General features: G+C 35.3%; 1 protein-coding gene across 1 annotated transcript in view; it reads left to right on the top strand.

The window, feature by feature from the left end:
- Positions 1 to 27009, top strand: part of Klhl1 (kelch like family member 1) — a 336046-nt gene that overhangs the window by 109352 nt on the left and 199685 nt on the right. Inside the window, exon 2 of the mRNA XM_048421935.3 lies at positions 11073 to 11255. Within this exon, the coding sequence (XP_048277892.1) occupies positions 11073 to 11255 (183 nt within the window). The remainder of the gene's footprint in view (positions 1 to 11072; positions 11256 to 27009) is intronic.

Genomic DNA, 27009 nt, shown 5'->3' with positions numbered 1-27009 from the left:
GTTCTTATATCAAAATTTCAAACATTTTCTACTGAAGCATATCAAATTCAAATCTATGACTCACTTTTTAATTAAAGGCATTGCATTCTCATATAATATTCAATTATTGTGAATATACTGAGGGTATTAAATACACAGGGTTTTTTTTTTTTTAGAACACACTGTAGTAGCTGATGGATACTAAGTGATCATGCTTCAGATTCAATAGAATGGACCAAATGTGGTGTATTTTAGAGAAAGATCTGGGTACACTGAGAAAAATGTACAACTTTTATCTGTTGGATGAAATTGTCTTTGCATGAATGACAAATCCACTTGATCTTTAGTATAAACTCAAGTGTTTTATTGATTTTTGTTTTGAAAGATTCATAGTGTATTGATATCACCTAGTATTATAGCATGATACACCAGACAATTTATGACCTGTAGTATTTGTTTTTGGATTGTGGGCCCCAGTATTTGCAGGTATATTTATAACTGTAAAATCATATTGGTGAGTTGGCTCTCTGAAGATAGCATGATGGCTTTATGCAGCAACCAGTTCTGGTTACTTTGATTTGCTTTGTTGCCTTTTAAGATCCTAGCACAGCCATGTCAGGCAATTGTCAGCTTCCATTTACTGGACAGGTTATTTTCCATGGAGTGACTCACAGGCTGTGGGTTCCTTTCCAGTCAAGTTTGTTTCTTGGGGATGATAGTAAGTACTAGGATTTTCACTGCAGTCTGCAGCTCTTTACGGGTAAACTGAGGCTATTTAGCTGTAATGTTATTAAAGACAGCAATGTAAAGCTCACTACATTTTAGTGCTTTCTAGATGAATAATAAGTATATGTTTTAGTATTTATCTTAAATAAGATTCACTTCGTTTTGGGAATCTTAGGTAAACAGAAGAAAAATTTTGATTGATAAGACACAAAATGAAAACCACAGGTGTTCCAAACTAATCAAGGGTTTTTCTTTTATAAGCTTTGTCTACTGAAGGTTTTTTTTAAAAAAAAAAAAAAGAAAATCTTTTTTTTTTCCCGTTAGACTTGTTTATTCTAGTATCCGAAAACACTCTTTCCACTTCCTCCCCTCCTCCCAATACCCTCCCGCTTCCCCCCACTCCCCCAACTCCCTCTCCTCCTCCCTCACCATTCCCAAGAGCAGTCATGGTTTTCTGCCCTGTGGGAAATCCAAGTTCCTTCTCCCTCCCTGCAGGTCCAGGAAGGTGAGCATCCAAACAAGCCAGGATCCCAAAAAGCCAGTCCATGCAGACGAAACAAGACCCAGTGCCATTGTCAATGAATTCTCAGACTTCATTTGGACTTTGGGGGCTCAGTGAGCCCCCATGTCAACCACATTCAGAGAGTCCGGTTTGATCACGTGCTCGTTCAGTCCCACTCCAGCTGGCCTTGGTGAGCTCTCATTCGATCAGTCCCCTTGTATCAGTGGGTGAACGCACCCTTCGCGGTCCTGACTTCCAGTGCTCCAATGTGGGTCTCCCTCTCTAAACTCCATCCATCGTCAGATGAAGGCCCCCTCTGATTTTGCTCTCATTGCTCACGATCTCCCTCCCTCTGCTTCTCATTTGGGCCTAGGGAGTTAAGTCCATTGTTCCAATATGTGTCTCTGTCTCTATCTCCATCCATCGCCATATGAAGGTTCTGTGGAGATATGCAAAAAATTCATCAGTATGGTTATGGGCCAAGGCCAGATCAGGAACCCTCTCCTCTGCTGCCCAGAGTACAATCTGGGGACCTCTCCTTGGGCCTGGGAACCCCTACAGAATAAAGTCTCTTGCGTACCCTAAAATGGCTCCCTTAGTTGAGATATAAACTTCCCTGCTCCCATAACCATCCTTCCTCCCTCCCCCATCCCATTCCCCCAAGCCATCCCCGATCCTCCCCCTCTCCCCTCTCCCTAACCATCTCCCCATACTTCCACTCCCCCACCCCCCGTGCACCCAAGTTTGCCTGGCAATCTTGCCTACTTCTAATATCCAGGAGGATAACTATATGATTTTCCTCAGGTTCACCTTCTTATTCAGTTTCTCTAGGATCACAAATTATAGACTCAAAGACCTTTAACTATGACTGAAAACCACTTATGAGTGAGTACATACCATATTCCTCTTTTTGGGTCTGGCTTACCTCACTCAGTAAAGCGTTTTCTATTTCCATTCATTTCCATGCAAATTCAAGATGTCATTCTTTTTTTTTACCGCTGAGTAAAACTCTAATGTGTATATGTTACACACCTTTTTTAACCATTCTTCTATTGAGGGGCACCTAGGTTGTTTCCAGGTTCTGGCTATTACAAATAATGCAGTTATGAACATAGTTGAACAAATACTTTTGTAGTATGATAGGGCATCTCTTGGGTATAATCCCAAGAGTGGAATTGCTGGGTCCTGAGGGAGATTGACTCCTAGTTTCCTGAGAATCCGCCACACTGATTTCCACAGTGGCTGCACAAGTTTGCATTCCCACCAACAATGGATGAGTGTTCCCTTCACTCCACATCCTCTCCAGCATAGGCTATCATTGGTGCTTTTGAATTTAGCTATTCTGACAGGTGTAAGATGGTATCTCAAATTGATTTTGATTTGCATTTCCCTGATTGCTAAGGAGGTTGAGCATGTCCTTAAGTGTCTTCTGGCCATTCGAAGTTCATCTGTTGTGAATTCTCTGTTCAGTTCAGTACCCCATTTTTTAATAGGGTTATTTAGAGTTTTAGTGTCTAGTTTCTTGAGTTCTTTGTATATTTTGGAGATCAGACCTTTATCTGATGAGGGGTTTGTGAAGATCTTCTCCCAGTCTGAAGGTAGCCTTTTTGTCTTACTGACAATGTCCTTTGCTTTACAGAAGCTTCTCAGTTTCAGTAGGTCCCATTTATTCATTGTTTCTCTTATTGTCTGTGCTACTGGGGTTCTAATTAGGAAGTGGCCTCCTGTGCCTATATCTTGTAGACTACTTCCCACTTTCTCTTCTATCAGGTTCAAAGTGGACAGATTAATGTTGATGTCTTTAATCCATTTGGACTTGAGTTTTGTGCATGATGATAGATATTGATCTATTTTCATTCTTTTACATGTTGACATCCAGTTATGCCAGCACCATTTGTTGAAGATGCTTTCCTTCTTCCATTGTATACCTTCAGCTCCCTTGTCGAAAATCAGGTGTTCATAGGTTTGTGGGTTAATATCCGGGTCTTCTATTAGATTCCATAGGTCGACTTCTCTGTTCTTATGCCAATACCAAGCTGTTTTCAATACTGTAGCTCTGTGATAGAGTTTGAAGTCAGGGATGGTAATGCCTCCAGAAGTTCCTTTATTGTATAAGATTGTTTTGGCTATCTTGGGTTTTTTGTTTTTCCATATAAACTTGATTATTGTTCTCTCAAGGTCTGTGGAGACGTTTGATGGGATTTTGATGGGAATTGCATTGAATCTATAGATTGCTTTTGGTAGAATTGCCATTTTTATTATGTTGATTTTCCCAATCCAAGAGCAGGGGAGGTCTTTCCATTTTCTGGTATCCTCCTCAATTTCTTTTTTCAAAGACTTAAAGTTCTTGTCAAATAGGTCTTTCACTTCCTTGGTTAGAGTATCCCCAAGATATTTTATGCTATTTTTGGCTATCGTGAAAGGTGAAGTTTCTCTGATTTCTCTCTCTGCTTCTAAAAAATGAAAATCTTTATACATTTTGTATTGTCTTATTATCCAGATAACATTTAGTTTTTTTGCATTTTTCCTTTTATTTTACTTCTCCTGAATATTCAGTATCTGTTATCTATTCTTATCATCATCAAAACTAATATCTATTGAGTTTAAACATATTACATATTATATATATATACATTTATACATATATAAATTTATAGAATGGTTTTTAATGGAGATAAATTGCTGCACAAAATCAACTTCTCAGAGGTCTCACAGCAGCTCCAATCTAATATGTAGACATGAATTTACAGGGCATCTCTATGTCAAGTCCAGCTAGCAAAATAAAAAGAATAGAGCTAAATAACCATATATATTCTTGGTTAGATTCACAGTACCAAGCATATGTTCTTTCTTGGGATTGGCCCCTAAATCCAATCCAATAAGATTTGAACTATTAGCCACAGTATACAGAGAAAATCACTTCAAAAATTTCATAGAAAAAAATAGTTTGATTAGAAAATTTCTATATTGTTTTTAGGCAGCTATGAAGAAACAGTTAGCTTTCTTTCTTTCTTAAGAACTTAACTTTTATAAACATAACCTACTATTAATCTCATGTCCTAGGATTACTCCTCAAGGTGACAGGTATCTGTTTACAAAACTGCTTTTTCAACAGTTACAGAACTTTTCTCAGTAGTGAACAAAATGTATTGTGGTAGTAAGGATTCTCCAGAGGAATACAACTTACAGGAGGAATCTATCTGTCTGGTGAGCAAGCTAGCCATTTGTCATCTATATATACTTTAACTGCCTATAAAATTTTATAGAATGGATTAGAAGGTGTACTCCAACTACTCTAACCATAGCTGTCTACTGAGGGAAGGTTTTAGGATACAATGATTATTAAGTCTAAATGATGTCCTGATGTCTCACCTGGTCTTCAGTATATGCTAGAATTTGTAAGGAGTAGTCTCTAATGTTAGAGAAGGAATGAACTGGACAGTCAGAATGAGAGCACTCAGGTAATAGGAGAACAAGCATTCTTCTAGAACGTCCTTTATATACTCTCACACCAGATGTCAGTGCCCAGAAGGTGGGTTCCAGATTAAAGATGGGATCTTCCCACCACAAAACCTCAGGATTAAAAGTGAGTCTTTCTCACCTAAAATGACTTAATTTTAAAAAGATCCCTCACAGGTGTACCCAGCTGCTTGAGTTTTAATTCCAAATGTGCTCAAGTTGATTCCATGAGGATTACAGAAAGAATTAAAAACTGCATTTTTATTTTATAGACATACAAATTACATTGCAGAACTTACTAAAGCAGTCATTATATTAGTCTTTATAACAATACAAAATATCTCTTTTAAAATATTTCTGCCCTAATGGTGTATTTGTTTGTATCTTAGCTCTTCTGATAAAAAGCCTTATTTACATCCCAATTATCTTATAAAATAAAATTGTACCCCGAAGCACAGTTAATGACTGAAGTCATTTTCTCTCATCTAAGTATCAACACCTGAAGCTTAAACTTTATTCATTATAATAATTCTGAGATTCTAATTTCTCTCTTGGGGTTTAATAAGATCTTTGAAATTCAGTGTACTTATCATGGCTAAGTATTTATTTTTAACATTTTATCACATTTCAGTACTGATGAAATAATTACGTTTTCACTCTTTTCTTTTACAGTGCTAGGTGAGTTGTCTATTTAGTCACTTAAAATCAATTTTTTGTTAGCCTTTTATTCATGAATTTTAATATTTAGGAGATTACAGATGAATGGTTTTAATTAAAAGTATGCATATCTATTATACACTAATTCAGCAGTATAAATAAAAATATCTGAAGATATATGCATTCCTGAAATATATGCTGAATTTGTTGGGGCTCAATGGAATTGACTTTTTAACCAAATAATTCCCTTTTTTTTCGCTATATTCAGATTCTGACCAAGAACTGTTTAAATATTTATTCCCAAATATTTGATAGTATAAAAAATTCTTTATTGTATTTTCTTCAGTATTGAACCTGACACCGAAGAGAAACCAAAATAAAACAACTCCTTGAAAGTTAATTTAGATATCTTAGTTAAAAACTTAGTCACCAGTGTTAAAGATATTCATTATTATCTCATTAATGTATTCTAATTTTGTTACTGTTCTTGTTTGTAATAAGATTATAATGTTCCTAACTGGATCAATGACTGAGCTCTGCTCTAACAACTCAAATTTGGCTCCTAGTTGCTACATAGCAGCTCACAAACTTCCATAATTCAAGTTATGTGCATCCAATAGATCTAGTTTTTATGGGCACTTGTACTCAAGTGCACACAACCATGTGTATGTAAATGCACCTAAAATAACTTAAAATTCGAAGGCACCCTAGATATTTAAAATATTTTGCTTTACTGTTCTTTATACAAGATGGGCCAGTCTCTTTTTCTTAGTTCACTGTCATCTATCATCTATTCTAGTATTACCTTTATTTCATCTACCTATCTTTCATATCTATCTATCTATCTATCTATCTATCTATCTATCTATCTATCTATCATCTATCATCTATTTCACTATTAACTTCATCCATTATATTTTGAATGTTTCTTATGGAATTGATAGAAATGTGAAATGTCAGTGTGTGCCAAAAATAAATAAACATATATTTTAAATAATTCCTTATAGTTCATTAATAATAACAGAATTCTACTTTTACTATTTAATATTGCAGTACTTTATGATCTACTCATACACTAGGCTCCATTTTTCTAATCATTTTAGATTATACTCTTGTGATGATAGAACATAAGAGACGATAACTTGTCATTTTAAAATATACACAATATAATTACTCTGTTATATGTAAATATAAATATGCAAAAAAAGTTTTGTAACAATTACATTATCATATGCTTTATTAATTAAAAACCCTGCATTTGGTACAAAGCAACAGAAATGCATAATACATTTATTTATAAAGTACTCTCTATACACTAGACAGTGCCTTAGGTATTAAGAGTTAATTTTAATAATACTATTACATTTTTGAATAGTTAATTGTTGTGTTCCCTGAAATTCATAGAAAAAAATAAAGGTATCATTCAAGCAAAACATGGCGAATAACCTATCAAAATTATATCATTTTGCCTTTAAAATACCAAATGGTCTGTACTGTAAATTTACACATAAATAACACCATACAACATATTAGGTTTTATTTATGTATTCAGGAATATAAGTGTATATAGATATGAATATATATATATAACAGCAATAATTTAAAATTATGATATATGTATAGAACAATGATTGATAAAATATTGCCATGAATTTGAAAGAGAACAAGGGGAAGTTTATGAGAATTTGAAGGGAGTAAATGGAAGTGAGAAATGATTTTTATTATATTGTAATTTCAAAAAGGAAAGAAATACTTTAAAATTTTAAGCTGTCATAAAAAATTTGTCATATATTCATCATCCAGTACAGAGTTGCTGAACTCCTCATGCATTCTCCTTGCCAGAGATGTAGTTAAAACATAACTTCAACATGCCAAGAAAGAGGTAACTCCATTAGCCATGAGTAGCAAAAAGAATATTTCTGATATGTTGATATGTAAATTGAGTGTGTCTCTTCAGAAACAGCATACATGGATCTTTGCAATGATGTTAACTAAAGAAAACCCACATAATGATTATGTCAGTTTACATGTCAAAATGGGTGAGGAGAATTTCATAGATTCCATACACACATAGGCTAAGAAATAAAGATAGTAAATAGTTGCTGGTTATTGACAATCACTTTTCTTCAGGGATGAGTCCTCCGATAGATTATTTTGACCCATGTGGTCAGCCCCCAACACCTTTACATGTGATCAGAGCTATACATACACATATATGAAGCATGCAGAAATATGTACATGTATGTTGTAACAATAGTAATTACTGAAGAAGAAGGCATAGATTTGAGACAAAGTGTAGGTGACCACAGGGGGACTTAAAATAGGGAAAAGGAAATTCAGAAATAATATAAATAAATACAGCACTCAGGTATAAAATTCAGAAAAATCAGCTTTCAGTAGTTTTAGGGTTGCTGAATGGATCAAAAGCAGACATTAATGTTAACAAATGAAGCAGCTCCTTCAGGATAAATGGTTGTAAAATAAAGTAGAAGGTTATATTTATGGCTTGAGTCATACATGAGGTCAAGAATCATTATCATATTAAATATGTCAGGCTGATGATTGCATCATCTTCTAATTTTGGTATAGTATATAATTGAACTTTAAAAATTGTATTTATTATATTTTCAAATTTTGTTACTTATTTATAATAAATATAAAAATTATACTATATGATAATTCTGCTAAAGACACTTTAATTTGTTATTTGAACATAAAAGTTTTAAATATTTAAACAGGAAATACTAGAGTCTAATATAAAATAATGGTAAAAACAAATTTGTAATATAATATTCAGAGGAAACACTACTAAATACATAATATGTGTTCTCTAAATTCCTGAAGTATTTATCAATTGAACAAATGTATCTTGTAAATAACAGGTGTTCTGGTGTGGAAAACTCATTTATAAATCTCATCCAAGATTGAAGGTTGAGGTGCATTAATCCTACCAAAGTTTGAGATTAAGAAATGATTTACGAGACTTGTGCAAGAGAAAATCATGTTGAACCAACAAAACCATTTATCTGACATATCAAAGACCTTGAAGAAACTGAGTTATTTCTGGTTCTGGTATAGATGAAATCAAACCATGAAAGTTTTTAGAAAAATAAAAGTAGAAAATAAATTCAGGAAAAAAATAACCTGACATTCAGTTTCTGTTTATCTGTTCTCATTTTCATTCTTTTTGTTTAGTTTTTTTTTAATTTGGTGAGTTTCATACATATATACAATTAAATATGATCATATATACCCTATATTTTCCCTCCAAGTTCTCTCATACCACACAGCAGATCCTTTGTTAACCTCCTGTATTTGATTTAATTAACCCACTAAGTCCACTCTCAACTGTCCTTGTGTGTCTTGGTGTGTAGCCATTCGTCATAGTACCCACCACTGCCCACATGAAGAAAAGAAAGCAAGATTTCCCCTTCACCACCAACTGACAACTGCAAATAGCTCCTCCATATGGGATGGGACCTAAATATCTTCTAACCCATCCATACCAAAAATTTAACCAGCTTGATTTTGTACAAGATAGTTTAAAATATGCAACCTATGACACCCTATTTTAGCCTTTTTTTATAAATACCTCTAGAATCTCATTAAGAATTAAACTTGTATTATCCAATTTATTTAATAGTACATTAATAGTACAACTTAGGGGAGTTGATGAAGTTTATTATGTTCTTTCTTGATAACTTTTAGTAAATTATAATATCTTCAGTAATCATAAATCTTTCACACTAAATCATTTTATTAACCTTGTAGGTCACATGATAAAAGGATCTGGATGGAAGCATTTTACCGATTTAGCTTCAAAGAAAACTGGGGTGATTCTTCACGGTTATACTTATTGATTTGGAGAAATGCGCCATATATTTACCAACTAGTATTCCTGTTTTGGTTTTCTTTGGTTCCTGTGACTTTATAATTATGGTACTGTTTGTTTTAAAATGCTCCTTTCAAGGAGTTTTGTGAATCTCCAAACAACGTGCTTTGTGTGCAGTGTGCTGTAATGCTGCCTACGTGTACCAGATTTCTAAAACATGTCTTGAATCTTGCTGCTTCTCTGGCCCTTATGATTTTTAAAAATTGGAATAAAGAAAAGAAACATGTGACGTAGCAAAACTTGTTCTATTTTCAAATATTTAAAGGAGACTTGAAAAGTCTCTGAAAAAAAATCATATTGAAAGGATGAATAATGCCATAACAAATAACCCATAATTTTAATGATTTGATATGTATTAGATATTCTGTGAATTCTTTTGAGTCTTCTAGACCCACAGAAGCATCTTTTCTGGTTGACAACAACTATTCACTTTCTCTAGCAATAATAGCTTTACCTCACTTCATGGTGTGCTCTATAGGACCTCCAAAACTGTTTGAATAAGGAACCTATTAATCTCATTCTCAATCTCAACGGAAAAGAAGTTTAAATTGATAGAAAATCTGATTATGATGTGCCAGCTGCTTTTCTACAAATAAAATAAATTAATCAATTAACTCAGTATTAGTTGTGATAAATGAAATTTTTATTTTTACTTTTTAAATAAGCAAATAAGTAAAAGTTGTAAAATTTTACATACTACTCCCAGTTCCCCCTCCCTCCCTCCATCTACCTCGATCCCACCCACCATTCACTCCTCAGAGCAAGTAAGCCCTCCCTTGGGGAGTCAACAACGTATGGTGTACTAAGTTAAGGTAGGGTCAAGCCTTTCCCCATTAATGAATACTTTTCATTTCCATTGCCAATATTTTGCTCAAGAGTTTTGCTAGTGTATTGAAGATAGTATGCAAATAATTCCTTGCCACATTCTTATTAATTTTGGTCATGTTCTAAAACTGGGGAATCACAAACTTTTTGTTGTTGTTGTTGTTGATGATTGTTTAATTTTAGCAACTTCACAAACTTTAATTTACTGGTAGTTTTGCATTGAATTTATTATGAAACATAGTTTTTAACATAGTTTTATTTGTATTGATTATAGAAGTTAAAGTGCAATAATAATGTTAAGAAAGTTTAAATGAAACATTATCATACAAGTTTATGAAACATACTATGAACTTTTAATAGGCATAACTTATGTATTGATAGAACAAAGCTAATAAGTATATTCATTATGTCAATCATTCATCATTTTGAGGCAGAGTATCCATCATTTTCTCCTGATGGCTTGATTCATTGATTATAGCCTTTATATGTATACCAGAGTCACACAACTTCAACTTTCTACACTACTGTAATTTTGCATTTACTGGTGAACATTGACCACCACTTTTTACCTCTTCATGTCTCCAGCCTCTAATCACAATCATTTTACTTTCACATTGCATGAGATTTCTTTATTAGAATCTTCACATGAGAAAGAATTTCCAACAGCTGTCTTTGTGAGCTTGCGTCCTTCTCTTATTACAATGTCTTTCCAGTTTGCTAATGCTGCCCAGTAAGACAGAAAGAGGTCTATACTATTCTTTGACACTTTTCAGATTCACTTACTTGATACTCTTATAAAGAAAATATATTTTAAGTCACATTTTAAGCCAAGAAAATACATTGTTTTCAATTCATTTACTGCTTCCTAAAACAAATAATTTTATTAAAAAAGGTTCTATAAATTTTTTTATTTGATTTTTATGAAGATATCTTTAAATAAAGTTTCCTAAATTGGAAAACTGGACAGAACTTTCTGAACCATTACTGGCACTTTATAAACATCATTTTTCTGTCTCTGTGTGTGATTTACAGGTTGACAGCGACCAGTCATTCACTGACACCTCAAAGTGATTTGGATTCCAGTAGCTCTGAAGAATTCTATCAAGCTGTTCATCACGCCGAGCAATCATTTAGAAAGATGGAGAATTATTTAAAGCAACAACAGCTCTGTGATGTCATCCTAATTGTTGGGAATCGAAAAATACCTGCTCATAGGTACGGGCATGTCAGTATTGGGGTTGTGCATCCATATTTATAAAAGTGACAGACTGTTGTCCAGACTTCAGAATTTGGAGCATTATAGTAAGAAAGAACTATAATTTTTCAGAGAACTTGGGTTGTTGTTGTACTGTTACTTCATGTTGAGAGGAACTAACAATGTAATTTAATTTGTTAACTATTCAGAAACATAATAAATCTAAAGATTTAAAAATAAATATTCTTATAATAATATGAATACCTGTGTATATTATATGTCTTAGCGATTGACTCTGAGTTACAAATAATTCACTGAAGTTGCATTAAGAAAATAAACAAAAACACTTTCACTCAAAGTGACTTAATGAAGAGCCGATCCGGATGTGAATTCTCTAGTCTTGCTCTCATGTCTTCTACTCTCTATCTGTCACAATAGTTTGAGTTTGTCCCTGCCTGAAGAAGATGGTCTTGTGAACCTGTCTCTCCCTCTCTCTGTCTTTGTATGTGTCCATCTTGTGATTTTGTGTTATCCCCTTACAAAGAACATCACTCTGACTGTATTGAAGATCATAGAAAGCATCCCATAGGGAAAGAAGAAGATACCATATAGATATTTTCAAAGAGTTTTGTAAGGGGTTGAGTCACTGTCTCCAACTGATCCCAACTGATATAGAAAAAAAAAACATCATTTTTATCAACCAGTATTCATAAATGTTGTATCATTTTTATGATAGATTTTAGAAAATTGTCTTTATCTTCTCTATTTACTTATGCCAAGGAATGACACACATGAGTGAAATGGGTCAGGGGCATGAAAGAGTACATAAAGTAAGATTGTAAGTGTGGTGTAGAAACAGATGACATGGAAATCCAAGGCAAGTAATACTGGTTGTTCCTTCACTTTCTTAAACATACATAAAAGAATAGTTAGAATTTACAGGAGGATAGCTCCCTTAAGTCTAACGTTACTCTAATTTTTATTATGGACCATGGATATGAGGGGCAGCAAAAATTCCTCTGTTGGAATTTAGTAAATATTTTCATGATACTTCATCATCATAAATAATGACAAGATTATTTTTTCATTTGACTTCCAGTGATACTAAAAATTTTAAATTTAAAAAGTATGACTCATATTTTAAATTAAATATTTTATTATTTATTTAAAAACTCTGGTTATTCTGGACATAAATTTATTGGTTTAAATTATGAAATTGAAACTAATATTTTAATTTACATTTTTTAAACATTGTTTGCCTCATTGACAGTAATAATTCCATTCCATGAATTAAGAATGGAATTATATAGTTCAAGATAAATATATAGCAAGTTTTCATTGAAAAATACAGTGCGTTTGATGATCATGTGAACATCCAGTTTTAGGATTCTTTCCACTTTTATATGAGAAAATTATTTTAATTTCATTAGGGATTACTTTTCAACTTTTTCATTAGGGATTACTGAATTCAACTGCCATGAAATCTGAGATTTCCATATTAGAAGGTTCAAACAGCCACATATGAAAATATTTTTAAAACAGTAATTGAACATTGCAGTATTTTCTCATCATTAATTTTCAAACCTTATACTATAATAATTTGTATGTTACCACTTTGTAGTAGAAATTATAGGCAATATAAAATATAGAGGATGTATACTTATAATACACATGTATTACAACCAAATAACATATAATCTGATGTTATCATCAATGGGGAAACTGAATCCAATTCCACGTAGATAGAAAAAGAAAAAGGAGTTTTAATTTTAGATTTCCATGACAATTTCACATAATATATAGTTAATAAAAAGAATAAATTGTCCAAATGCTGAAACTTTTCAATGGTATTTCACACTCTTTAAATTTAATCAGTATTGTGTGTATGATACACATGTAAGTCAGATATGCATATCACATGCAGACACATTCATATACATACATACACAAAAACACATGCACACATAAATTCATACACACACACACACACACACACACACACATATTATGAAGCCCAAACTTTTACCCATGATGAGAATTACAGTAATTTACTATGTCAAGTTATTTTCTAAATATTACTATGAAACTGAAATGTCATTTACTAGAAACTAATTAAGAAATGCTTGCAATCATTGATAGAAATGTATCATGCAATACGTATGAAAAATGCAAATTAATTTTAATCTCTATTTAAATAGAGTCTACTTAAAATTCTAGCTATATTCGTCAGGCTTATTTCTATTCTTATTTAATCTGAATTAATTTGCTTCATTCTGATAATTGAGTCATTTAATAATTTTATGTATATTTGTTTAAAAACATAAGACATCGCAAATAGTATGTTAATGTGTAAAACAAATTGAGAGGCAGATCTGAGAGAGGTGATTCCCAGGGAAGTTTCACATGGATTGTTCTAAGTTGTGTGTCTGAAGTGTGTGGTGTCTTTGGCAACAGGAACTTAAAATCTGTAAAGCAAGTAATGATCCTTACAGCTTATGGTAGTTTCTAATATGGCCACAATTACTGAGACTTCTAAAGTGTCATATTTTTGCACATATGTAATTTATGACAAGTATAAGTTTATTTAAATGGAAAGCTAAAGGGCTAATAATATAGTGATAATGAAATATACTGAGCAGTTTGTATTTATAACTCACATATAACCATATAATCATACAAATATAAATAACAACAATTTTAAATAGGCTATGAATTTGCAAGTTAGCAAAGAATGTATATATGGGAGGATTGGGAAGGATAAATGCAAAAGAGGAAATGATGCAATTTTATTTTAATTTCAAAATATTGTTTTAAAGATACTGACTTTATTAATGGTTTCATACTATGAAAAATACTAAGATGATCATATATATTGTCACCAGTAGTTTAGGGTGATCTGTTATACTAAGGGAAATAGATAATAACTTTGATTATTATTAGTAAAAGGATGAATGAATATATACCATAAACTTCTCAGCTTATTCATAATAAATAGGGTCTAAAGAGGAAAATGAAGTGTTGTCATGTATCTATTCAAAAAAAGTATCTATTTGATCTGTCACTGCTTGATATAGCTAGCTATAGATTGATGAAGTGAAATTTTAAATGGTGAGTAATATGTTAATATTTGACTTGGACAAGAAAATCTAATTCTATGATTTGAAATTCTGAGTTTCTATATGTATCATGTTGTATTTTCAATCTTTGGATAAAACTAATATTCAAATTATTGAATTTCAAAAATATATTTATTACATATAAATGTCGTCATAAGTAAGCAGTATAAATAATTATACTTCCTTCTATTTTATAATGAAAGAAAACTTGGCTTATATTAAATAACTGAACTATTTTAAGAGTACAGAATCTGTCAGAATTTGGATCAAGATAATTTCAATCCAAAAGAATACATATTTTAATTATTGGCATATTTATTAACAACAATACTATTTCTTCAAAAACATATTCTCAAACGTCTAAGATTAGGGTAAGAAAGCGAAGTAAAGAAGAACGGAGTAAAAAACAGGAAGGAGGTGGAGAGAAAAGAAGTGGATGGGAAAATTAAAACAGAAAACAATTCACAGAAGCCATAGTTCTTAGAAATAGTATTATTGATGTTTAGATACTACATTCTAAAGTTCAAATTAGAAGGTAATTTAATAATTTAATTATATGAAAAATAAAACTCATTAATATTTCACATAATCTTATCATTATACAAAAATTCTAAACACTTGAGAAAACAATAAAGCCAAATTCAGTAGTTTGAATCAGTCATGTGGTATGAGTTTATTCAAAATTCTTTCATTAAAAATAATTGCTATATCCAAGTGGGTTTGGCACATGCCTTTAATCCCAGCTGTCAGGAGGCAGAGACAGGCAGATCGCTGTAAGTTCCAGTCCAACCTGGTCTACAGAGCAAGTTTCAGATCTGACTCCATAACTAATGAAAACCCCTGCCTTAAAAAAAAAGAAAAGAAGTAGATGTGTCACATCAATATAATATATAATTACTCTATTTACAACATAATATGTTTGACCAGTAATACTGAGGTTTATACCAGTAGTGAATGATCGTAAATTCCTTTATCGTACCTTGTGCTTCCTTCAGTCTTCCATAGAGATAGAGGATTTTCTTCGTGCAGATAGACACAGTGTGCTTCACAGAGTGAATTTTAGGCACTGGTGTATTAGCACTTGTCATTGAATATATTCCTTGCCTAGAGATGAGGAGTGTGTGGAGGCTGAAGATGAAGTGCTCAGAGCATGAGGCTTTCAATTGCAAAGGATTCAGATCACACTTGGTGAAACAATGCAGCCTTTTGGAAGAACTGTCTTGCCTCCTTTGGGTAAAATTGAGACTAATCCAGAATGTCTCTGCCTTACAAATAGGAAACCTAGGCAAAGAGAAAGATGAGTTTGTGTTGTATTTAAAGTAGGGAACTGGGTAATACAGACACTGACCCAGAATGTCTCTCCCTTAGAAAGAAGATACAGAAAACCTAGACAAACAGAATGATGATATTTAAAGTGGGGAAAGGAGTTCGGGGAAACATCATTAAAAACTTCATTTGTACCACCTGGAAGATCCCTAATGCCATAACCATTGGAAATAAGAATAGGTAAATGTAAGAAAATTGCCAGGCCAAGCACTATGAATTTATTCTAAAGACAGTCAACTGCTGGTGTGACATTTGGCCATATTTTAAATGGCACTGCAGCAGCACAGTTAAATTTAGAACCATAGCACATATTATTAAAGCAGTGCTAAAGAGTGGTTTTGCGAAAGCTAATATTAAGGCAAAGCACAGAAGTCCACTACATTCTACAAAGAAAGGGTCAGGAGTAAAAGAAAGAGAGTCACCGACTAAGAGGTAAAGCTGAGATAAGAAATTCATCACTGCTCTCTAACTAAAAGCTGGTTTTAAAAGGAGGGAGCTTGACAGTGTCAAACACCATAGTAAATTGAAGTGGAACATAGGCATCTTTAATAGGTTTGCAAAGAATTTAGTGACCCAATAAGATATTTTCCTTAGTGGTCACATTCTCTCACTGATACAATTTTTTTCCCAGATTCCCCTGGAGTAACCGCAGCTAAATAAACATATGTTGGGTTTTTGCCAAGCATTAAATCCTAGACTCTAATTAAAATCTTTTGTGTCACTAAGTCTAAATGCAGGATTCATCTTTCTATATGTCTATTATGGAGCTGGAAACATTTTTCTTGAGCTGATAGAGGAGGTTTCATTTGATGATTTCAACTTGCCCACTGTATGTCACAAAATATTTTGCTCTTCAAAATGTGACCTTCCTGGGTGCAAATGCAAGCTGATTGGATTTATGTTGAAATACTCATGCTTATAGAGATGTATTCAGATGTTTATGGAGATATCAAGATCACTCTGAGAAAAGTGATCAGTTATCACACATGTATTTAATTGGCTAGATTTAAATATTCGTTTATTTCTATGCTTTTTAAATAAAATTAATTGTTACTATACTATTGACATTATTTTATTTATTTTTTTATGAAAAAATAGACTCTATAATCTGTGCTCACTCTAGTCTTCTACACAAGCTCATTGGATAATACAGTATAACAACAACAACAACAACAACAATAATAATAATATAATCATTATTATTATTCAGTCCAGCAGAAAAATTATACAAAGAGTTTGTGCTCATTGGCCACATATACTTCTTCACTTTATTTCTCTTCTATTTAGATGAGTATTGTTACTTTGTCAAAACCATGCAGACAGATAGCTAAATAGAGCTTTAGGTAACTTCCTGGCCACAACTACTCATTATGCTTGGGGTAGGGGTGGTTATAGATATTAAAGGACTAGAAATTAAGAAGAACTAGTGTGCCCACTCTGGGATGGGTGCCCAGAGTAATGAGACTCAGACTATCTCAGAAGAAAGGGAAATCTAGTATTCTGAGCTCTCTTGCTAATGACAAGGTACATGGGGATTACCATGAGCAGGGTCAAGGAGAAACCCAGGCATCCTAAGCAGCACCCGAAGTCAACTTCTGAATGCGGCATGTGTAAGAGATGTGTAGGAGGTGGCAGCAGCAGTAGAAGACCCAGGACTGAGGCTAGAGTCGGCACAAGGTCCAAAATGGACCAGGAGTCAATTGTGTAAGGAAACACATTGTCTGGAATGAAGTGCATTAACAACTTTGCCTAGAAGAATCTCAGTTTATATCAGTAACTGGAAGATGTATATGCCAAGTAAATGGAGCAAGTCACAGTTGGGAGATTTAGGACAGATGGACAGATGTAAATTAGAACACATTAAGTTTTTGGCAGGAAGATCAAATATTAGAAGTTCAAGCCTCCTTCATAGGGGTATTAGAGTCAATATTTTAATCACCTGGGTTTCTGGTAGCAAGTAGGAGGGCAATTTTTGTGTTCATGGCAATGTAAAAATTTTTTCCAAGTTCCTTTCGGTTGTAGCGATTTTGTTCCCATTATATGACACTCAAAGTGTAGCTTGAGCCTCAAAGTGTAACCTGACCTCCTGCATGAATGTATGCTTCCATCGGATTAAATGGTTACCAGTTTTAACCACTTACTTACTATGCAATCGGTGTTTTTGCAGTGCTTTATGGACATTGTGATGCCATTTAGTTTTAATTCCCATGACCCTTAGGAGTTTCAAATGTGGATTTATAAGGAACTTTTCATAGCCACTCTTTGGAAAGTGTTAGAGCTCAAACCTAAACTCAGCAGTTGTATTTTTTTTTTCAGAGTTAAGTGGTTTATTTGATTTACAATTATGGGCCAGAGTCTATGATACATCACATCCACAGTCAAGAACAAAAAGAAATAAATGCACCAATGCTGTAAGCTTACTTAGCACGCAGCTAGATTTCTTCACTAATACACTTCAGGGCCCAATGGTGCTGTGTTGGTGGAGACTTCTTGTTCATTTCTTGGTCACTCAGACCCAAATAATCACTCACATACTATATGAATTACAATACTGTTTGGCCTGTTAGATCATGCATATTTCTTGACAACACTTACATCTTGATTAACCCATCTCTATTAATCTGTGCAACACCAAGAGGTAGTGGCCTACTGGTAAAAATCCCAGGTGTCTGTCTCCTGCACACCTACATGGCATCTCACTGACTCCACCTTCTTTCTCCCAGCATTCAGTTTATCCACCCTGACCCCACCACCTAGCTCCATTCTGCTCTATCACAGGGCAAAGCAGCTTCTTTATTCACTAATCAATAAAAGCCACACATACACAGAAAGGAATCCCACATCAGTGCTGCCCATAGTGGGCTGTCAATAACAATGAAGACAATCCCACAGGCAAGGCTACAGGTTAACCTGATCTAGATATTTCCCAAGTGGAGACTCTCTTTCCAGGTGAATCTAAGTCGTAGCAAGTTGACATTTATTGCTAACCAGTAAGTCAACCGGAGTTGCTTTTGTCCGGTATTTTGTTTTGTTTTTTGTTTTTTTTGAAAGTAATTTTATTAAATTATAAAAAGTTTCCATTTACGCCCCTCCTCCCAACACCCTCCCACTTCCCCCACTCCCTCTCCTCCTCCCTCTCCATCCCTAAGAGCAGTCAGGGTTTCCTGCCCTGTGGGAAGTCCAAGTTCCTCCCCCCTCCCTCCAGGTCCAGGAAGGTGAGCATCCAAACAGACTGGATCCCAAAAATCCAGTATATGCAGAGGAAACCAGTCCCAGTGTCATTGTCAATGGCTTCTCAGAAAGACTGCAGGCCAGCCACATTCAGAAAATCCGGCCACATTCAGAGAATCTGGTTGGATCACATGCTCGTTCAGTCACGATCCATCTGGCCTTGGTAAACTCTCATTAGATCCGACCCCTTGTATCAGTGGGTGATAGTATCCCTCGTAGTCCTTCGTCATTTTCTTCCTCCTTCTGCTCCTCATTTGGATCTTGGGGGGCTCAGTTCAGTGCTCCAACGCGGGCCTCCATCTGTATCGCCATCCAACGCCAGATGAAGGATCTATGGTGATAAGCAAAATATTCATCAGTATGGTCACGGGCCAAGGCCGGTTCAGGCACCCCCTCCTCTGTCCAGAGAACAATCTGGGGATCTCTCCTTGGACCTGGGATCCCATATATAATCAAGTTTCCTGTAAACTCTAAAATGACTCCCTTAGTTGAAATATATTCTTCCCTGATCCCACATTCATCCTTCCTCCCTTCCCCCCATCTCGGTCAGCCGAGCTTTCTCCATTCCTCCCCTACTCCCTTCTCTCTAACCCTCTCCCCTTCCAACAACCCTCCCACCCCCCCCCCCCATGAACCCAAGGTTACCTGGGACTCTTGACTATTTCCTACCTCCTGGCGGATAGCTAAATAATCTTCATCAGGTTCGTCTTCTTATTTAGCTTCTCTAGGATCACAAATAATAGGCTCAAAGACCTTAAATTATGGATAGAATCCACTTATGAGTGAATACATACCGTGTTCCTCTTTTTGGGTCTGGCTTACCTCACTCAGTAAAGCGTTTTCTATGTCCATCCATTTGCATGCAAAATTCAAGATGTCATTATTTTTTACCGCTGAGTAAAACTCTAATGTGTATATGTTCCACACCTTTTTTAACCATTCTTCTATTGAGGGGCACCTAGGCTGTTTCCAGGTTCTGGCTATTACAAATAGTGCTGCTATGAACATAGTTGAACAAACACTTTTGTAGTATGTTTGGGAATCTCTAGGGTATATTCCCAAGAGAGGAATTGCTGGGTCCTGAGGGAGGTTGACTCCCAGTTTCCTGAGAAACCGCCACACTGATTTCCACAGTGGCTGCACAAGTTTGCATTCCCACCAACAATGGATGAGTGTTCCCCTCATTCCACATCCTCTCCAGCATAGGCTATCATTGGTGCTTTTGACTTTAGCTATTCTGACAGGTGTAAGATGGTATCTCAAAGTGATTTTGATTTGCATTTCCCTAATCGCTAAGGAGGTTGAGCATGACCTTAAGTGTCTTCTGGCCATTCGAAGTTCATCTGTTGTGAATTCTCTGTTCAGATCAGTACCCCATTTTTTAATTGGATTAATTAGAGTTTTAGTGTCTAGTTTCTTGAGTTCTTTGTATATTCTGGAGATCAGACCTTTGTCTGATGAGGGGTTGGTGAAGATCTTCTCCCAGTCAGAAGGCAGCCTTTTTGTCCTACTGACAGTGTCCTTTGCTTTACAGAAGCTTCCCAGTTTCAGTAGATCCCATTTATTCATTGTTTCTCTTATTGTCTGTGCTGCTGGGGTCCTACTTAGGAAGAGGCCTCCTGTGCCTAAATCTTGTAGACTACTTCCCACTTTCTCTTCTATCAGGTTCAAAGTGGACGGATTAATGTTGATGTCTTTAATCCATTTGGACTTGATTTTTGTGCATGGTGATAGATATGGATCTACTTTCATTTTTTTACAGGTTGACATCCAGTTATGCCAGCACCATTTGTTAAAGATGCTTTCCTTCTTCCATTGTATACCTTTAGCTCCCTTGTCGAAAATTAGGTGTTCATACGTTTGTGGGTTAATATCCGGGTCTTCTATTAGATTCCATAGGTCGACTTCTCTGTTCTTATGCCAATACCAAGCTGTTTTCAATACTGTAGCTCTATAATAGAATTTGAAGTCAGGGATGGTAATGCCTCCAGAAGTTCTTTTATTGTATAAGATTGTTTTGGCTATCCTGGGTTTTTTGTTTTTCCATATAAACTTGATTAATGTTCTCTCAAGGTCTGTGAAGAAGTTTGATGGGATTTTGATGGGGATTGCATTGAATCTGTAGATTGCTTTTGGTAGAATTGCCATTTTTACTATGTTGATTCTCCCAATCCAAGAGCAGGGGAGGTCTTTCCATTTTCTGGTATCCTCCTCAATTTCTCTTTTCAAAGGCTTAAAGTTCTTGTCAAATAGGTCTTTCACATCCTTGGTTAGAGTAACCCCAAGATATTTTATGGTGTTTGTGGCTATCGTGAAAGGTGATGTTTCTCTGATTTCCCTCTCCGTTTCTTTATCCTTTGTGTATAGGAGTGCCACTGATTTTTTGGAGTTGATCTTGTATCCTGCCACGTTACTAAAGGTGTTTATCAGCTGTAGGAGTTCTTTGGTAGAGTTTTTGGGCTCGCTTATGTACACTATCATATTGTCAGCAAATAACGAAAGTTTAACTTCATCCTTTCCAATTCGAATCCCCTTGATCCCCTTATGTTGTCTTATTGCTATTGCTAGAACTTCAAGCACTATATTGAAGAGGTGTGGAGAGAGTGGACAGCCTTGTCGTGTTCCTGATTTTAGTGGAAAGGCTTTGAGTTTCTCTCCATTCAATTTGATGTTAGCTGTCGGCTTGCTGTATATTGCTTTTATTATATTTAGGTATGATCCTTGTATCCCCAGTCTCTCCAACACCTTTATCATAAATGGGTGTTGAATTTTGTCAAACGCTTTTTCAGCATCCAATGAAATGATCATATGATTTTTTTCTTTCAGTTTATTTATATGATGGATTACATTGATAGATTTGCATATGTTGAACCATCCCTGCATCTCTGGGATGAAGCCTACTTGATCATAGTGGATGATTTTTCTAATGTGTTCTTGGATTCGGTTTGCCAGTATTTTATTGAGAATTTTCGCATCGATGTTCATGAGTGAGATTGGCCTGTAATTCTCTTTCTTGGTTGTGTCTTTGTGTGGTTTTGGTATTAGGGTGACTGTAGCTTCATAAAAGGAGTTTGGCAGTGACTTTTCTTTTTCTATATTGTGGAATACATTAAGGAGTATAGGTATTAGCTCTTCCTGGAAGTTCTGGTAGAATTCTGCATTGAAACCATCTGGTCCTGGGCTTTTTTTGGTAGGGAGATTTTTGATAACAGCTTCTAGTTCTTCACGACTAACAGGTCTATTTAGATTGTTCACCTGGTCTTGGTTCAACTTTGGTATATGGTACTTATCTAAAAAAATGTCCATTTCTTTTACATTTTCCAACTTTGTGGCATATAAACTTTCGTAGTAAGATCTAATGATTCTCTGAATTTCCTCCGTGTCTGTGATTATGTCCCCCTTTTCATTTCTGATCCTATTAATTTGCAAGTTCTCTCTCTGCCGTTTGATTAGTTTGGATAGGGGTTTGTCAATCTTGTTAATTTTCTCCAAGAACCAGCTTTTTGCTTCATTGATTCTTTGAATTGTTTTCTGTGTTTCTATTTTGTTGATTTCAGCCCTCAGTTTGATTATTTTCAGTCTTCTACTCCTCCTGGGTAAATCAGCTTCTTTTTTTTCTAGAGCTTTCAAGTGTGTTGTTAAGTCTCCAATGTGTGCTTTCTCTGTTTTCTTTAGGTGGGCACTTAGTGCTATGAACTTTCCTCTTAGCACTGCTTTCATTGTGTCCCATAGGTTTGAATACGTTGTGTCTTTGTTTTCATTATATTCAAGGAAGACTTTAATTTCTTTCTTTATTTCTTCCCTGACCCAGGGGTGATTTAGTAGTTGACTGTTCAACTTCCATGAGTTTGTTGGCTTCCTGGGTGTACCATTGTTGTTGAATTCTAATTTTAATCCATGGTGATCTGACAAGACACAGGTGGTCACTAATATTTTTTTGTATCTGTGGAAGTTTGCTTTGTTACCAAGTATGTGGTCAATTTTCGAGAAGGTTCCATGGGCTGCAGAGAAGAAGGTATACTCTTTCCTATTTGGGTGGAGTGTTCTATAGATGTCTGTTAAGTCCATTTGATTCAGTACCTCCAGTAAATCTCTTATTTCTCTGTTAGGTTTCTGTGTGATTGACCTGTCCATTGGTGAGAGAGGAGTGTTGAAGTCTCCTACTATTAGTGTGTGTGGTTTGATGACTGCCTTGAGTTCTATAAGAGTTTCTTTTACATATGTGGGTGCCTTTATATTAGGGGCATAGATATTCAAGATTGAAACTTCTTCCTGATGAATTGTTCCTGTTATGAGTATGAAATGTCCATCTCCATCTCTTCTGATTGATTTTAGTTTGAAGTCGATTTTGTTAGATATTAGAATGGCCACACCCGCTTGTTTCTTAGGTCCATTTGCTTGGAAAACCTTTTCCCAACCCTTTACTCTGAGTAGGTGTCTGTCTTTGTGGTTGAGGTGTGTTTCTTGTAGACAGCAGAATGTTGGATCCTGTTTTCGTATCCAATCTCTAAGTCTGTGCCTCTTTATAGGTGAGTTGAGACCATTGATATTAAGTGATATTAATGACCAGTGATCGATGACTCCGGTCATTTTTTTGGGTAGTAGCGTATATGTGTTTTCCTTCTTTGAGTTGTGCTTGTGAAGGGTCGCTAGATGTCTGAGTTAATATAGGCAGTGTTGGGAATGTTGGATTCCTTGGGTTGTGATTTTCCTTCTAGTATTCTCTGTAAGGCTGGATTAGTAGCTACGTATTGTTTAAATTTGTTTTTATCCTGGAATATTTTGTTTTCTCCGTTGATAGTGAACAATAGCTTGGCTGGGTAAAGTAGTCTGGGTTTGCATCCATTGTCTCTTAGTTTCTGCAGTACCTCTATCCAGGACCTTCTGGCTTTCATGGTTTCCATCGAGAAGTCTGGTGTAAGTCTGATAGGTTTACCTTTATAAGTTACTTGACCTTTTTCCTTTGCAGCTCTCAATATCCTTTCTTTAGTCTGAATGCTTTGTGTTTTGATTATTATATGACGAGGGGATGTTATTTTCTGATCCAGTCTATTCGGTGTTCTGTATGCTTCTTGAACCTTCATAGGAATATCGTTCTTTAGGATGGGAAAGTTTTCTTCTATAATTTTGTTGAGTATATTTTCTGGACCTTTGAAATGCAATTCTTCTCCTTCTTCTACTCCAATTATTCTTAGATTTGGTTTTTTTATTGTGTCCCACAGTTCCTGAATGTTTTGTGATGAGAATTTGTTGGATTTGCTGTTTTCTTTGGACAGAGTGTTTAATTTCTCTATGGTGTCCTCAGAGTCTGAGATTCTTTCTTCTATCTCTTGTATTCTATTGGTTAAGCTTGTTTCTGAAGTCTCTGTTCGTTTACCCAGATTTTCCATAGCCAGCCAGCCCTCGGTTTGTGATTTCTTCATTGACTCCATTTCAGTTTTCAAATCTTGAACTGTTTCTATTACCTGTTTGATTGTTTCTTCTTTGTTTCCCAGAATTTCATTTACGGATTTACTCATTTCTTCAAACTTTTTGGTATATTTCTCTTCCATTTCTTTACTCATTTCCTCAATTTTTTTGTTATACTGATCTTCCATTTCTTTACGGCAGATTTTCACCTCCTGTTTAAGTTCCTCTATTATTTTCATAAAGAAGCGCTTAGAGTCGATTTCTTCTATTTCTTCTGGAGTAGGGTGTTCAATTCTTCTAGTTTCGAGCTCCCTGGATTCTGGCGATGTCATGTTGCCTTTCAGGTTGTTGGAGGAAATCTTGCATTGGCGCCTGCCCATCTCCCCCACTCTGGATGAAACTCCTCAGCACTTTCTGGATAGAACTCCTCAGCACTCTCTGGGTAGGACTTCACAGCACTCTCTGGATAGAGCTCCTCAGCCCTCTCTGGGAAGAACTCCTCAGCAGGGCAACAGGGCTAGCTGGTCTTCCCAGGACCCAGGAGACAAAGGGCTTGACATTATTTTAATATGTAAGTATGTATCAGGTTTCTTCTACTGGCAGCCCCAAATCATAACATGGAGATTTATTATTAGTTATGAATGCTCAGCCTTATCTTATATTGGTCCCACTAGCTCTTGTTACTTAATTCTGTTTCTCTTCATCTACATTTTGCCTTGGGCCGTTTACCTTTCCAGATTCTGTATGTCCTATTTTTCCTGCTTGTCCATGACTGCCTGACTGGCAGGCTCCCAGAGTCTTCCTCTCTTCTCCCTCATTCTCTCTTCTTTGTTGAGCCTAGATTACCTCTCCTACTGATTCTCTCTGCCCACCAGTGCCTCCTATCCCTCTACTGCCTCGCTATTGCTCATTCATGTTTTTATTAAACCAATCAGGTGTCTTAGAACAGCAAAACAACACATCTTTACATCATTAAACAAATGTAGCATAATCAAATACAAGGCATCTTTACATAGTTTAAGCTATATTACACAAGAGTAGATGTTTTGCATGTTTTGCCTGCATGTATGTCTGTACATTACATATATGCCTACTATCTTCAAAAGATAGAAGAAGACATCAAATTCCCTAAAATTGGATCTGTAGGTGACTGTGAGCTGCCTTGTGGCTACCAGGAATCGAACCCATTTTCTGTGAAAGAGGAGTCAGGCTCTTAACTGTTAGTCTTATGTGTTTCCTTTCATTCTTTCCTTTCATTCATAAGCATGAAGTCTTATCTTTTATTCGTTATGTTCTACTTCTCTTTTTCTTTTCTTTTCTTTTTACAAGGGTTTCTTGATCTGCACACACAAACCCAGGCATTTTTATGAGAATAACTAAGAATCTATATAAGTACATTTTATCCCTATCTAGTGTTTTGGCTTTTTATGGCCCTTTTTCCCCCCTTTCCTTTCTTAGGGATACTATTGCTGTGATTAAACACCATGACCAAAGCAACTTGGGGAATAAAATGTTTACTCAGATTACCCTTTAATAAAACACTATTTGTTGCCACCATCGCCATAATCATCAAAGGAAGTCAGGAGAGAAAATCAGACAAAGCAGGGACATGGAGGCAGGTGCTGATGCAGAGACCACGGAGGAATATTGATTACTGTCTTGCTTGTTCACCTCTTGCTGAATTTGCTTTCTTATAAAATCAAGGACTACCGACCCAGGTTTATTTCCGTCTATAATGAACTGAGCACTTGCCCACTGACAATTACTAAATTAAGAGTTCTACAGGTTTGTCTGGTTACCAACTGATCTCTTGGAGGTGATTTCTCAATTGAGGTTCTCTGCTATCATATGATTACAGCTATGTCAAGTTAACACAAAACTAGCCAGCGCTTTAGGCCTGCACCCCATCTTTCTATTATATTATTTGTTCTTTAAATCACCAGTTTTGTGAGGTCTTTGCATATTTTGGAGATAAGCCCTCTGTCTGAGGTGGGGTAGGTGAAGATCTTTTCACATTCTGTAGACTGACATTTTGCCTTATCGGCTGTGTCCTGAGCTTTACAGAATCTTCTCAGTTTCTGGAGGTCATATTTATTAATTATTACTGTCAGTGTTTTTGTCGCTGAGGTTATATTTGTTCTGGATGCCAATGTGTTCATGTGTCCTTCTTACTTTTTCTTCTATGAGGTTCAGTGTGGTTGGGTTTGTGTTGAGTTCTGTGATCTACTGGGACTTGAGTTTTGAACATGGTGATAGATATGGATCTATTTTCATTCTTCTACATGTTGATATCCAGTTATGCCACCACCATTTTTTGAATATGCTTTTTTTCATTTTTTATTCATTGCTTCTTTCTCAAAAATCAGATGTTTGTAGGTTTATGGATTAATATCTGGGTCTTCAATTTGGTTACATTGGTCCTCCTGTCTGTTTTTATGTCAATACAAGGATGTTTTTAGTAATTTATCTTTGTAGTTGAGTTTAAAGTCTGGGATTGTGATGCCCCTAGAAGTTCCTTTATTGCACAGAATTGTTTTGGCTTTACTTTTTGCCTTTCCTTATGAAGTTGAGTGTTGCTCTTTAGAGTTCTGTGAAGAATTTTGCTTGTATTTTGGTGGGCATTGCATTGAATTTGTAGATTGTTTTGGGTAAGACTGTCATTTTGCTATGTTAATTTTACCTACTCAATGGC

Source organism: Myodes glareolus, chromosome 12, assembly GCF_982192425.1.
Source record: "Myodes glareolus chromosome 12, mMyoGla1.1, whole genome shotgun sequence".
In the NCBI taxonomy this organism is placed as follows: Eukaryota; Metazoa; Chordata; class Mammalia; order Rodentia; family Cricetidae; genus Myodes; species Myodes glareolus.
This window is presented reverse-complemented; position numbering and strand designations above follow the sequence as displayed.